Here is a 14,130-nt window from a genome sequence, read left to right on the forward strand (position 1 = left end):
GGGTCCCTAGGGCAGAGAGAGACAAGGGACAGTTAGTCTGCTGCGGTGATGGTCGACGCAGACGTCAGATGTCCACGGATGGGACTCAAAAGCCCAGACGCCGCCGCCGGGGAGACTCACCCAGGAAGATGGCGCTAAGGCCGAGAGACCGCGGAGTGCGGCCTACTGCTATTTAATGGCTGCTCGTGTCGTCACTTCCGGTGACACCCCCTCGCTCCCCCTAGGGGCGGGGCTAGTGGAGCGAGTAACTGACTTCCGGGTGCCTTACCCGAGGAAACAAAATATTTTGAGGGCGAGTTGTTAAGCCCCGCCTCCTCTAAGATTTATTTTAAGGACATGGTATTATTTCAGCACCAGCACCTGTTTCCACCATGGGACTGAAAAAAGTAGATGGAAAAAAATAACTTCCGTCTTCTCCCTCGTTGCTTCTTGGGAGTTGCAGTTTCTTGGTAAATACCTCCTCCATTTTACTATGAATAGGTGTGGCGTGTAATACGAGTTTACTGGTTTTCGCCGGGCGGTGGTGGCGCACGCCTTTGCTCCCAGCACTCCGGAGGCAGAGCCAGGTGGATCTCTGTGAGTTCGAGGCCAGCCTGGTCTACAGAGTGAGATCCAGGACAGGAACCAAAACTACACAGGGAAACCCTGTCTCGAAAAACAAAACAAAACAGAACAAAATTACTGGTTTTCGCCTGACATGTTGGTGCACGCCTTTAATACCAACTCTTGGGATCCGTGGGAGGCAGATGCAGAGGCAGGGAGAGCTCTCTGAGTTAGAGACCAGCCTGGTCTACATTAGTGAGGTCCTGCCTAAATAAATACATGGTGCTCGCCTTTAATACCAACTCTTGGGACCCTTGGGAGGCAGATAGGGAGGCAGGCAGGTGTCTGAGTAGAGACCTGGTCTACATAGTTAGGCCCTGCCTAAATAAATACATACATAAATAATAAAGTAAATAATTAAATAAATAATTCCTAATTTCTTTTTTTTTTTTTTTTTTTTGGTTTTTTGAGACAGGGTTTCTCTGTGTAGCTTTGCGCCTTTCCTGAAACTCACTTGGTAGCCGAGGCCGGCCTCGAACTCACAGAGATCCGCCTGTCTCTGCCTCCCTCCCGAGTGCTGGGATTAAAGGCGTGCGCCACCACCGCCCGGCCCCTAATTTCATTTTTGGTTTGACAAACCCACACACAAACACACACACATAGAACCCTCCCCCAGTTAAACTGCTGTGGAAATAGTTGATCTCCGAAATTCTAAAGATTTAAGATTTTAGAAACAGCCGAGTAGAGGTAGCACAGGCCTTTAATCCCAGCACTCTGGAGGCAAAGGCAGGCCGACCTCTTAGTTCAAGGCTAGCCTGGTCTACAGAGTGAATTCCAGGACAGCCATGGCTACACAAAACAATCCTGTCTTGAAAAACAAAACAAACAAACAAAAATTAGAAATGGGAAGGTATAAAATGGCAAGTTGAGAAAGCTTTTATACTACAAAGAGACATAATCATGGTACTTTGGTTTTAAGCCACTATACCTAGGAAATTTTTTTTTTTTTGATTTGTTATTCTGTGTTTGCGTAGCAGGGGTGTGCAGGTGTCAGCTGAGGCTAGAAGAGGGTATTTGGATCCCCGAAGCTGTCTCCACAAGCTGTTGTGAGATGTCCAGCATGGGTGCTGGGAATGAACTCAGGTCCTTTGGACCACACCTGTCACTTGTCACTGCTTTGAGAGGGTCTCATGGGCTTAGAACTCTTGGTTTTTCGAGACAGGAATTCACTGTGTAATCCAGGCTGACTTTGAACTCACAGAGATCCACCTGCCTCTGCCTCCCAAGTGCTGGGATTAAAAGTGTGCACCACCACCCCTGGCCTACAACTCTTACGTTAAGCTAGGAGCCCTTTAACTCCCCTTTTAGGGTAATGTATTAGAGTTCTCAAGGGTAACAATTTATAGAATATCTCTCTATATAGAAAGGGAGTTTATTAGAATGATTTACAGGCCACAGTCTGGCTAGTAGAACTCTGGCTGGCTGTGAATAGAAAGTCGAAGAATCCAGTGGTTGCTCAGTCCACAAGGCTGGATGTCTCAGATGCTCTTCAGTTTAGGCTGGAGCCTTGAAGAAGTAGGCTCTAATGCTAGTCTAGGAATGGGCTTGCTAGCAGGCACCGACATGCTGTCAAAGAGCAAAAGCTTCCTCCCTCCATGTCCTTATATAAGATTCCAGCAGAAACAGACCCAGATTAGATCTGGAAGATACTCTTCCCAGCTGGGCAGTGGTGGTGCACACCTTTGATCCCAGCACTCAAGGAGGCAAAGACAGGTAGATCTCTCTGAGTTTGAGGCCAGTTTGGTCTACAGAGTGAGTTCCAGAACATCCATGACTGCATAGAGAAACCCTGTCTCAAAACAACAAACACACAGCTTCCTAGTCTTTATTGTCGGGTGATAACTACCTGAATTACTAAAAAGCAGTTCCTATGATGTTTGGCTACCAGGATACGGTGGCACACACCTTTAACCTCATCACCCAGGAGACAATGGCAAGGAGATGAATTTGAAGCCAGTGAGTTCCAGGCTTGCCTGTGCTACTTAAGACCCTGTGTGTTAGACGGGCGGTGGTGGCACACACCTTTAATCCCAGCACTCGGGAGGCAGAGCCAGGCAGACCTCTGTGAGTTCGAGGCCAGCCTGGGCTACAGAAAGAGATCCAGGATAAACACCAAAACTACACAGAGAAACCCTGTCTCGAAGAAAAAAAAAAAAGCATGTAAAACCATATCTGGCATATCGATTATAATCCTTCCTTTCCAGTGGTTTCCTTAACATTTCCTCATTGTGTCCACGGTGGATCTCTGAGTTTGAAGCCATCTGAATCTATCTACATAGTGAGTTCCATAAAGAGACCCTTTCTCTCTCTTAAACACCCCCTCCACCCCCAACCCCCGCCAGCTGAGGACCGAATCCAGGGCCTTGCGCTTGCTAGGCAATCTCTCTACTACTAAGCTAAATCCCCAACCCCTAAGAGACCCTTTCTCAAAAACAAAACAAAAAAGTCAGAAGACAAACTGCTGGGATTTAACCATTAACTGAGCCATTCCCAATTTTAACCCTTCCAGTTTCCTTTTTCAGACACCTTTCAACATATAGGCCCTGTCAGTCCTAGAACTTAAGGACTTGCCTGCCTTTGCCTCCAGGGTGCTGGGAATACTGGTAAGGCATTAGTTTAAACCCAGTTTAGCCCTTCACTTTTTTTTTGGCGGGGGGGTTAAGACAGGGTCTCTCTGTGTAGTTTTGGTGCCTATCCTGGATCTCACTCTGTAGACCAGGCTGGCCTCAAACTCACAGAGATCCACCTGCCTCTGCCTCCCGAGGGCTGTGATTACAGGTGTGTGCTAACGCCACCCAGCAGCCCTTCACATTTTGAGATAGGATCTTGCTAAATTAACTAAGCACTATTCACCGACCTACAACTCCAGCTTGACTGAATGTTTCAAAAATGCAAATAAAAACCCTAATGGAATTTGACAGCTGAGCTAATGTCTCAAAATAAGAAAAAAGAACATTTTACAAATCTGTATTACCAGTTTATATGAACTCTGAGGGAATCTGGCTAATGTTTAGTTTACTTTCAGTGGTTTTAAGTTTGCAGAAAAATTGAGTAGGACTCATTATCCTGTCCCTCTACAGTCTCTCTCAATAAGCAGGTGTGGGGGCACACTGAACACCAGCACTAGAGGCTGAGGAAGGAGGATTACTCATAGAAAGAGCGCAGGAAAACCAAACCAAACATACACTACTCTGTAACAGAGGATGTGTGTAGTCATCCTTCAGCTTTTGCTCAAGTATTCATAGCTCAGCAGTGGTTCATATATAGTAACATTACTCAAGACCATCACAACTCGGCACTGAAGACTTGTCTAACAGACAATTTGAACGACTCAGGATGTAGTTCAGTTGGTAGAGTGCTTGCCTAGCATGCGCGCTCACACACACACACACACACACACACACACACACACACACACACACACACACACACACACAGAGGTGTAGTTGACATATACCGTAATCCCAGCATTTAGGAACTACGGCAAACTTACCACACATTGCCTTTGCAGTCTTAACAACGCTTGCATACTTTACCAAAGTTCCAGATTAAGTAGTCATTTTGGGATTACAAAACCAGTTAGGTGGCACACGCCTTTAATCCTAGCACTTGGGAGGCAGTCAGAGGCAGAAGGATCTGAAAGTTCAAAGTCAGCCTGGTCTACACAAGAGTTCCAGTACAGCCAGGGCTACAGAGAAAACTTCTAAAAACAGATACAAGGTGTTACTTCCTAACTGGATAGTCCTTCAGTTGATCATCACTTCCTTGAGTGACAGTCTTCCAACCTCTGTAAGCAACAGGAAAAGCTTGTTAAGAGGTAGATCAGCTGGACAGTGGTGGTGCACACATTCAGTCCTCCCAAGGGGCAGAAGCAGAAAGGCCAGCCTGGTCTGCAGTTTTCCAACAGCCAGAGCCACACAGAGAAATTGTTCCATTCCCACCACCACCACAATGACAAAAAAAAAAAAAAGAGAATAAACGCATTAACATTATGAGCAAATCCAAATTTATTTTAATGCCATGTCATTTCAGAAACCTCTTCAGTTAATGGGAGCCTTGGTTCCCTGGGACATCATGCCAGAGGTACAACTTGTAACCTTTCTTTACAAACCCCCAGAAAGTCATCAAGTCCACAGCTTCTGAAAGTCACTTCTCTTCAGTCTACTCCTCTGCTTCCTGGGTTTTCTTTCATGGGAGGGAACTCAAAATATTTCAAACAGGAAGCTGGGCGTGGTGGCGCACGCCTTTGGTTCCAGCACTCATGAAGCAGAGGCAGGCGGGTCTCTGAGGCCAGCCTGGTCTACAGAGTGAGTTCCAGGACAGCCAGAGCTACACAGTGAGACCCTGTCTCAAACCAAAAAAAAAAAAAAAATCAAATGGTGAACAACAAAAAACCCATTGGGATTTTCAATGTAGGTTCAAAGATGGAACATGAGGAAAAACCTACTGGTTCCAGAGGTTGGGGGGGGCGGGACGTGGACACATAAAACCAACAAAAACCGTGGTTGGGCATAATTACTGCTGTACAATTATGAAAATGGGCAGATGCAGGGACTCTGCAGGACAAAGATGACTACAAAGGTTTACAAATGAGAATCCATTTGATAGATGATAAGAATCTCTTCTTATCAGAGACTTCAGCATCAAAAATGGGAAGGGCCTAACCAGATAGATACATCATGAGGAATCTGCCACAGGTGAATAAAAAATACCAGTCTTCCTCCTTGAAGGCAGATTGAATACTCGGTGACAGTGGGAAACAGAAAAGGACATTGGTGACATAAACTTGAGCTGAGGTTTTAGTGGTGGTGGCTAATTTAGCCCCTTGGTTCTGTTGTAGGGCCACAAACCTTGACCAAGCAGAGTAGAAAAGGCCAGAAAGAGGGGCTTGAAGACGATGGATTTTGACTCCTGATTTTATTATTCAATTTCTTTTTCTACTGAAAGTAGTCTTCAGTGGCTTTCGGGAAGCCTGGCCTCCCAAGACCAGAGTCAGTTGGAGCTGGCTTTTCGTTGGAAAGAGTGGGTGAGTGAGTGGGTGGGGGGCTGGGATGAGGGCAGAAGACCCCGCTCTGCTGGTGGCTCGGGTGGAGAAGACAACTGCACTTCAGAGCCTGGGGTGCGGTGGGAAGGGGGAGGCAGGAGTGACGAGCTGGGGTACGGGACCCACCTCAGTCCCCAGCTTCATTCTCTTCTAGTGTTTCTCCACTGGTAGCATTTTCTGCAGTCTTGGAGGCCTACATTCCAAAAATAAACAAAGAAAGAAACAAAGAAAAAGACATCAATTCCTAACTCCTTTGGCACCAACTCCCAAGTAGCTTGAGGCAGAGAAGGGCGAGCTCATACCCCACCATTATCAGAAAAGGTCTCCCACCAGAAGATCATTACACACCTTCTTTTTCTTCTTTTTCTGGGTTTTTCGACTTGCAGAACTCTGGAGAAGAGCCTGGAAGACAGGAGGAAGGCAAACCCTGAGAAATGTGAGACAGACGAAATGCCCCACCTACTCTGGCAATTCTTTTCAGGACTTTCCATAGGTAAGTGCCCCATGTTCCCCATTTTCCATTCAACACTAACCTTTAGCTCTGCATCCTGGACTTCCATCTCAGACTTGTAGAGTTCAGGCTCAAAGGGACCACTGGTTATCCTCATGGGGCCATTGGGCATGAGGAGGACTGTAAATTTAAACTGGGCAACAAATTCACCTATGGGAAAACAAGAAATCCCAGCTACACTTAGTTCTTTTCTGAAGTTAAAGGGAGGGAAGCGTGTAACGGGGGGCTCTAAAATGAAACCCTTCTTAGGACTCACCCTCCTTCTCATAGAGAACATTAAATGGTTGTAGTAACTCATGTTTGGCACACTCTACCACACCCATTCGAGCCTTCTTCTCATCTTCAAATGCTCTGGGAAGAGAGACAGATTCAGATCTCCTTAACAACCCCCAGGTCATCAACACTTGTTTTATTAGTGTGACTGCAGGTGTGATGGGGCTGGGGGCAGGGCTGGGGTGCAGGGCTGGGGTGCAGGCCAGAGGACGACTTTCTGAAGCTGGTAGGTGGGTGTCAGGGGTGGAACTTAGGCTTGCAGTCTTGCACAGGCAACTGGGCCTGTTGTTGAAGACAGGTTCTTGCTCAATGTAGCTCAGGCTAACTTAAACTCTGCTTCCTGCCTCAGCCTCCACTGCGGAACCACGAGTATGTGCCACCATACTCAGCTACGCGTGTTTAAACCACTTCTACCCTCACACAGAAACCGTGTTTGGGGTTGCTCTTCTGTACTGTATTCAACAAGGAGATGGGCAGAAGAGGACGTGCATTCAGGCAGGAGCTACAAGTCTGGGCAGGAGGGAGGGAGGGAGGGAGGATGCTTCTGGGTGCACACACTGAGTCAGACTGGTTCCAGTCCTGTTGCTCTATGCAGTACCTTAAAGTAAACGGCATGGCATCAAAACGTCTCTCCACCTCACTGAAAAAGGCACGTGAAGTTTTCATTTTCAGGCCGTATTGTTTAGAGGGGTCGCGCTTGTAAATGGTGGTTCTCTGTCCTGCATCTTTGGCCTAAGAGAGTTGAGTCAGGTCAAATATGGTCTGGTGAGCACACCTTCAAGTCACCCCTTTGGCTAATTATCAAATTTTTACCTTGCCTTCTCCTGAGCTCACGAGGACATCCACAGCATAAACTTCATGTACCTCAAATTCAGCCTTTTCATGGTCCTTCCTAAAAGGAATGGAGGGAACCCTAAGAGTAAGCCAGACCTAAGGGTGCAAGCCTGTGCTCTCAGCACCAGGGCTAACAACTCCCCAAAAGAAAGATGCTTCATTAATTAAGAGCACATACTGCTCCTTAGAGGACCTGAGTTCAGTTCTCAGCACCCAAACCAGGTGGGCTTACCACTGCCTCCAGCTCTAGCTCCCAGGGGATTGATGCCTCTGGCTTCTAAGGGTACCTGCACTCATATTTAAAATCTGACAGCTAGTGCAGTATGGTAAAAGGCAAAGAACGGGGTGGCACCCACTTCTGCTGGTCTGTAGGATTCTGGATAATGGTTTTCTCTCCATCGATCACATGCTGCTTCAGTTGGTGTGAGAGCATACCTGTAGACAGGATAAAGCCCATGGTACCAGCTGTACAGCCCCCTAACAGCTTCCAGATCCACTCAGGTAAGGAGTTGATGGTGCAATTATGCCTGCCTGGCTATGGAAACGGCATAGAGAAGTTTCTGCCTTAGACAAAGCCAGAGCCAGGAGGGATCCTTAATTCTACCACACCACTCATGGTCAGACCTTTAACCCCATTATCTGAGATCTCACCTTCTATTGGCGTGCAATTAAATGAGTGAGCAACTTTGTTCCAGGCTTCTGTCACTTGTGTGTTCTAGAAGTACAAGAGTGAACAAAAGGTGAGATATCTGTATTTTCCAACTTATTCTCAACATCCCCTCATCAAGTGCCAGTGATTCTCATTCACAATCTTATCATTCCTATAAACTAAAACATTTATTTAAAAAATGCAGCCTAGGCCGGGCGGTGGTGGCGCACGCCTTTAATCCCAGCACTCGGGAGGCAGAGCCAGGCGGATCTCTGTGAGTTCGAGGCCAGCCTGGTCTCCAAAGCGAGTTCCAGGAAAGGCGCAAAGCTACACAGAGAAACCCTGTCTCGAAAAACCAAAAAAAAAAAAAAAAAAAAAAAAAAAATGCAGCCTGGCTATGGTGCCACATGTCTCTCAAGCCAGCTTGGTCTACAGAATGAATTCCAGGTCAGTCAGGGCTATACAGAGAAACCCTGTCTCAAAATAAAAACAAACAAAAAATTGCTCTCATAAAGATGATCCAAGTTGGGGCTAGAGAGATGGCTCAGGTTAAGAGCACTGGCTGCTCTTCCAGAGGTCCCAGTTCAATTCCCAGCAACCACATGGTGGCTCACAACCATCTGTAATGAGATCTGAGGCCCTCTTCTAGCATTCAGGAATACATGCAGACAGAACACTGTATACATAATAAATAAATCTTAAAAAAAAAAAAGATGATCCAAGTAGACAACAGTTCTTAAAGAACAGAGCAGATCTATATCCCAATCCAGAAGACAAGGAAACACGCTCAAAAAAAAAAAGTTAACTGCTTTGTCCTCCAAGGCTGACCAAGTATTCAGTAGAGAAACCTTGCCCCAAACCCCCATTTTCCAATTCAAGTCTAGAGTTTATTCCTTAGCATTCTACCCAATGGAGAACAAACAACAGAAACAATAAAGCTTATTTTTAATTTTTTTTCCAAGACAGGGTTTCTCTGTGCAGCTTTGCGCCTTTTCTGGATCTCGCTCTGTAGACCAGGCTGGCCTCAAACTCAGAGATCCGCCTGGCTCTGCCTCCCAAGTGCTGGGATTAAAGGCATGCGCCACCACCGCCCGCTCAAGACTACTCTTGACCAGGTGTGGTGGCATACACCTGTAATCTCGGGGGAGGAAGTTGGAATCAGTGACACCAGGGGGGAAAAAGATGACTTAAAAAGTTAGTACATAGACTGCATGATTCCACAGCTACAGACTAACCATCATGCAAAAAAACCAATAAAAATAACAAGTGTATAAAAGTAATAGCAAACTCTGAAGTCAATGTCATCATAAGGAAACAAGGGCAGACTTTTAAGGACAAAGTATGCAAGCAGTAACCATGAGGATGAAATATAAACTGAGTACAGGTGTGAGGAACAAGAGCACAAAAAAGGAAAAAAAGACAATGTCTTTAAGTTTTGAGCGGTTCTCTGAAAACTTAAAACTTCAGAGATAATGTTCACTGACAATCTAACATGCTTAACGTTAGCTATAAGAACTCTACCGGCTCTAGACTTCCTGAGTTTGGTCTCTTAGGCATGAATTCGCCTGCACTTTTGGTATCCTTTTTATGCAGTCTTAAAAAACTTGTTTCAAAAAAAACAAACAAACAAAAAACCACCTTGTTTCATTGTTAGTTACCTACCTCAAATATTTTGGGGTTAAAGTGCACATACAAAAAAAAAAAATCTGCCGGGCGGTGGTGGCGCACGCCTTTAATCCCAGCACTAGGGAGGCAGAGCCAGGCGGATCTCTGTGAGTTCGAGGCCAGCCTGGGCTACCAAGTGAGTTCCAGGAAAGGCGCAAAGCTACACAGAGAAACCCTGTCTCGAAAAACCAAAAAAAAAAAAAAAAAAAAACAAAAAAAAATCTAAAAATGGCCTTTATAGGCTCCATAGTAAGAAATTACATTGTCCTCAAATGAACTGTGGTAGATCTCAGTTTATTGCTGTTCCTAGGTGAGGCCTGATTCATCTTTACCTTTGCTTCTGTCAAGCTTTGCAACTGGAAGAAGAACCTCACCTGGTTTCCAGGCTTGACCAGTCGTAAGGCGGCTTCGGCACAAAGATGAGCTGCCTTAATGACATCTGCTTTCCGACCTGTTACGTGGGTCCCCTGTGGAGAAATATAACCAGCATCATCCTGAAAGCTCACTAATGTGTGTTTCTACGCAAGGTCAGCCAGTTACATGAGGTTCTCTAGATATCCTAAAACTATGTGGTACTACAGAGTGGAGATTAAAAAAAATAATAAATGGCAGTACATCCCCCTACCAAGACTGAACAAAGTCGAAAAGAATGCTACCTACCTGAGCTACACCAATTACAAAAGTGTGAGCCACATTAGCAATGAAGCCATCCACATGGACCCCAAGGTCACTAAAAGGCAAAACAGAATACTGCATTAGGAGCCAACATTGTGTCAATGTGTAGGAAAATGACAACTACTCTAGAATGGCTTAACCTTACATTTTTACCAAGTCACCTTCCTTGAGTATATAGTCCTGGTCACTCTTCAAAGGAGAGAAGTGGCACACACAGTTATTTACCGAAATGCTGGTAGGAAAGGCAATACCTGCAAAAAGAATCATCAACCTTACTGCCTTGCTCTGTCTCGGGAACACTTGTTGCCCTTTAGAAAAGGGAAGGGATTTTTATTTTAGGGGCTTGCTTAAACTTACTCAGTTTAGATTGGGAAGGAAACTATACCCATCCCGTTTGCTACTCCACATTTCCAAACATCTTAACCAGGGATGGGTGGAGTTACAGGGGGGTAACTGACTGAGTTACAGACCACTGGATGATGGGGTCAAATGGGAGAAATTAAGAAGGGAATTCTTTCCCCTTTACCTTTCTTCATTTCCTTTTCTTTCTTGAAGATTTTCCCTGTCTCTTCCATAATCATGGCATCACCTTTCTCGCACAGGCTCAGCACTGACACACCTGAGCTGGAAGCTTCCACCAAAGATCGAAGTACCCCTGGGGACAGAATCCCATCAGGTCAGCCTGCATGCATTTAATCATCTAATTGGACCTGAAGTTGAATTCATTTTTATAATACTCCCTAGTGCCATTGTCTTAGGCGGAAACTGTGTCCTAGTATAACCTATCCCCCTTCAATATCAACGTTTGTTTGTTTGTTTGTTTGTTTTGAGATATACCCCTGGCTGTCCTGAAACTCAGAGACCAGCCTGCCTTTGTCTCCCCACAAGTGCTGGCACTAAAAGAATGCACCACCATACCCAGCCTTACTTTCTACCTTCCTTTCCTAAAATAAAAGGTTAATGCTCACTTCTCTCCATTTGTCACCTAGACAGAAGGCCTTGCACCTTCCAAAGATGTTATGGTATACAAAACCATGAACATTAGGGAACTGTACCCAAGATACCCTGTATGCACAGGCAGAGCAGGGAAATTTATAGGCGTCAGGGACAATGGGAAGGTACACATAGAATTGCTGAGTCAAAGTTGAAGCATTGTTAAATGTTACCTTCTTTCCTGGACACTCTAATTAGGTGTTAGTAATCAAAATTTATGTAGATGCATTTCCCCATATACAAGTGTATAAGCCCAGGGGAATTAATCTAAGGCCTCAAAGATTCAGGGGACTCAAGGTTTAAACATGTGATCAGTTTCAAAACGATCATCTTAAGTCACAATTGCCTAAAGCTGTAAATTGTAGGGATGGAAAGTTTGTCTGATTTAAACCAATAACATCAAATACTAAAACATCACTCCAAATAGGAGTATTATTTTGTATATGTCCTCTTTATGACCCACGGGAATTCTAGGTTTGATTTCTTTCAGTGTTTTGGTTATTCTTTGGAATCCTGAAAAAAAAACCTCGGGTTTAACCAAAGGCATACCTTCTTCTATTTTGTCAAGACCATTTTAAAGCCCTAAGAGTTTCTATCTCCGGAAGTCGCCTTTAAAAATGGAAAGAAGAGTCGGGCGTGGTGACACACGCCTTTAATCCCAGCACTTGGGAACCAGAGATATGCAGATCTCTGAGGCCAGCCTGGTCTATAGGAGTACCAAGACAGGCAGGCAGGGAGGGCTGCACAGAAACCCTGTCTCGGGGGAAAGAGAAAACAAAGTTATCCGCCCGAGTGGCAGACAACTGCTGAAGAAGAGCAAAGCTCGAGTAAGAAATGCTTATGAGGATCCTAAAATCAGTGTTCCTCCCCGCCTCTTTCCAGCTGTGTGTCTAAGCAGAACACTGTCAAGCCTCTAAGAACAAGTATTAAAGGCCATTTCACAGGCTGGGGCAGCAGTCATTAACCTCTTCCAGAGCTGTGTGAGAGGCTCCAGACGTGCCCTCCAACGGTCCCTCGAGCCAGGCCAGGGGAGAAGGGGGCCCCCGCCAGGAAGACCTTAAGTAAAGACTTTTCAGCAAAGCACGTGGTGGGAAAGCACGGTAGTAGAGGAAGTGGGGAGCCAGCCGTCCGCACAGGGACCTGGCAACACGTGCCAGCCTGGCTCCCACGGGTCAAGACCCGCGACTGCCCGAGGGGCGCTTCTGTCGCCAACAGCTGGGAGCTTCCTTTTCGAGGTGGCCTCACTGCTGCCAGTCGGAGGAAGCAGAGATCCGGACAGACCGAAGGGTGATGGGCAGAAGACGGCGCGCCTTGCCTCCTTACCAACCGCCTAGGGTCGGAGCATGTCTGGGCCCCTCTCTGCGCTCCTCGCGGTCGCCGGCCCGCACCTCCACACTCTCCAGCCCAGGCATGGCTGCTCAGTCCCCGAGGCGACACCAGATCTCCCCACCACGTCGCCCCCGGTCGTCGGCACGCGCCCCTCGGTGGCTCACTCCGCAAGACCCAGCCGCTCCAGCCCCTCCGGAGACAGCCCCAAACCTCTCCCTCTCAGCCTCGATTCCGAGACCCCCGAGGCCGCACTCACGGTTGGCGATGTCGCCCCCCATCTTATACTTGGTCACGACCAGGTCCTCGGCGATAGTTTGCTCCTGCTGCTCGTCTTCGCCCGACATCTTCCTACCACCACTACTGCAGCTTCACTTTCCCTGAGCTGCGGCCTCCGTCTCCCTTCCCAGCCACAAGCTGTAGGCAGAGTCTCTTCGATCCGCGAGGAAAGCGCGAGCAAGCAAGGGAGCAGGAGGGCGGGCGGAGAGAGCGAGAAGCTGCGAGCGCGCGGGCTGAGGCGCAGGGCACACTGGGACAATGAGTCCGGCCGGCGGCCAGCCTCCAGTCGCCCTTGTGGGCGCGGGAACTACAATTCCCAGCCTGCTCCTCGCGCCCCTCCGCCAGGCCCTGGGGCCTTGCCCTCCCAGGTCTGCGCACGCCGGAATCGCCGGGCACGCTGGGAAGGGTTTGGCTCCGGCGGGAAGGCGGAGCCGTTGGGGAAAGCGTGGTCTCTCCGGGAAAAACCTCATTCACCGGAGAGCGGAGCCAGGACTCGTAACAGAGGGGGGCGGGCTAAGCGAGGCGGGGCGGAGCTACGCGGAGAAAAGGGTAGAGAGGCCGCTGGGCAGGGTGGAGCAGGGTGGAGCTGGAGGACCCGGGTCAGTGTTTGTACACCTAGGGCGGTTATCCCGTGCGTAGCCTTGGACTCCCGGGTAGGCAGGCGTGACCGGCCTGACTAGTCCAGTCCTCCTCCTCCTCCGCTGGGAGGGCGGGACGCGGCCGAGCGGAGGTGGAAGACTTAGGGCGCTGGAGCGGGCACTAACGACAGCCTGAGAGATTATTCATTTACCGTGACCTGCCGATCTGAGGCCAGACTTCCTACTGCACTAGGGTAAAATGGCGCTGTTGACCGACGGTAGGTTTGCATCTGAGCCAAGTGTTCAGGAGGTATTTGGTCACTCTCAAGAGAATGAGTTCCGAATCATTTCAAGCTTTCTGTATTCCACCTGTGTAGGAACACACACACAGCTTTGTGCTTTTTTGGCTTTTTAGTTTACACTTGGTACTTTGTAGCGATTCCCAGTAAAACCGGTTAATAAAAAGGACTAGAAACAGGGTCTGGAGAAATGGCTCAGCGGTTATAACCTGGTTTTTCTGCGGGGAGAGGGAGTTCCCAGCACCCATGCCAAGCAGTTTACAACCACCTGTAACTCCAGCGTTCTTGACCTCCTTGGGCACTGCATTCACCATCGCCAACCCCCACTCCTTCACATACGCATAATTAAAAATACAATTTAAATAAAGGTTTGGGAACTTTAGATAAGACATAGTAAGAAC

General features: G+C 47.4%; 1 protein-coding gene and 1 long non-coding RNA gene across 3 annotated transcripts; one reads left to right on the forward strand and one right to left on the reverse strand.

Annotated features, from left to right (window-relative positions):
• The first annotated feature begins 334 nt into the window (after positions 1-334).
• LOC128119932 (uncharacterized) lies at positions 335-12,826 on the forward strand. 2 transcript variants are annotated; one of them, XR_008221731.1, is made up of 5 exons: positions 335-449; positions 6,034-6,140; positions 9,928-10,106; positions 10,857-10,930; positions 12,130-12,826. It is a non-coding gene; the product is annotated as an uncharacterized LOC128119932 (long non-coding RNA). The 2 variants fall into 2 exon arrangements; XR_008221730.1 differs by lacking the exon at positions 12,130-12,826 and having other exon boundaries at positions 10,857-11,221.
• On the reverse strand, positions 4,587-13,355 carry Pa2g4 (proliferation-associated 2G4). The gene is made up of 14 exons (XM_052753676.1): positions 12,833-13,355; positions 10,781-10,909; positions 10,400-10,505; positions 10,240-10,309; positions 9,954-10,046; positions 7,917-7,980; positions 7,622-7,700; positions 7,245-7,323; positions 7,030-7,163; positions 6,415-6,509; positions 6,181-6,308; positions 5,996-6,049; positions 5,774-5,840; positions 4,587-4,947 (listed from the first exon to the last, which is right to left on the reverse strand). Exons 1-13 carry the CDS (start codon positions 12,918-12,920, stop codon positions 5,775-5,777), a joined length of 1,185 nt encoding a protein of 394 aa, XP_052609636.1. The 5' UTR covers positions 12,921-13,355; the 3' UTR covers positions 4,587-4,947; position 5,774.
• Between the last annotated feature and the right edge of the window lie 775 nt (positions 13,356-14,130).

This window comes from Peromyscus californicus, unplaced genomic scaffold, assembly GCF_007827085.1.
Source record: "Peromyscus californicus insignis strain IS unplaced genomic scaffold, ASM782708v3 Scaffold_24__1_contigs__length_46423439, whole genome shotgun sequence".
Lineage (NCBI taxonomy): Eukaryota > Metazoa > Chordata > Mammalia > Rodentia > Cricetidae > Peromyscus > Peromyscus californicus.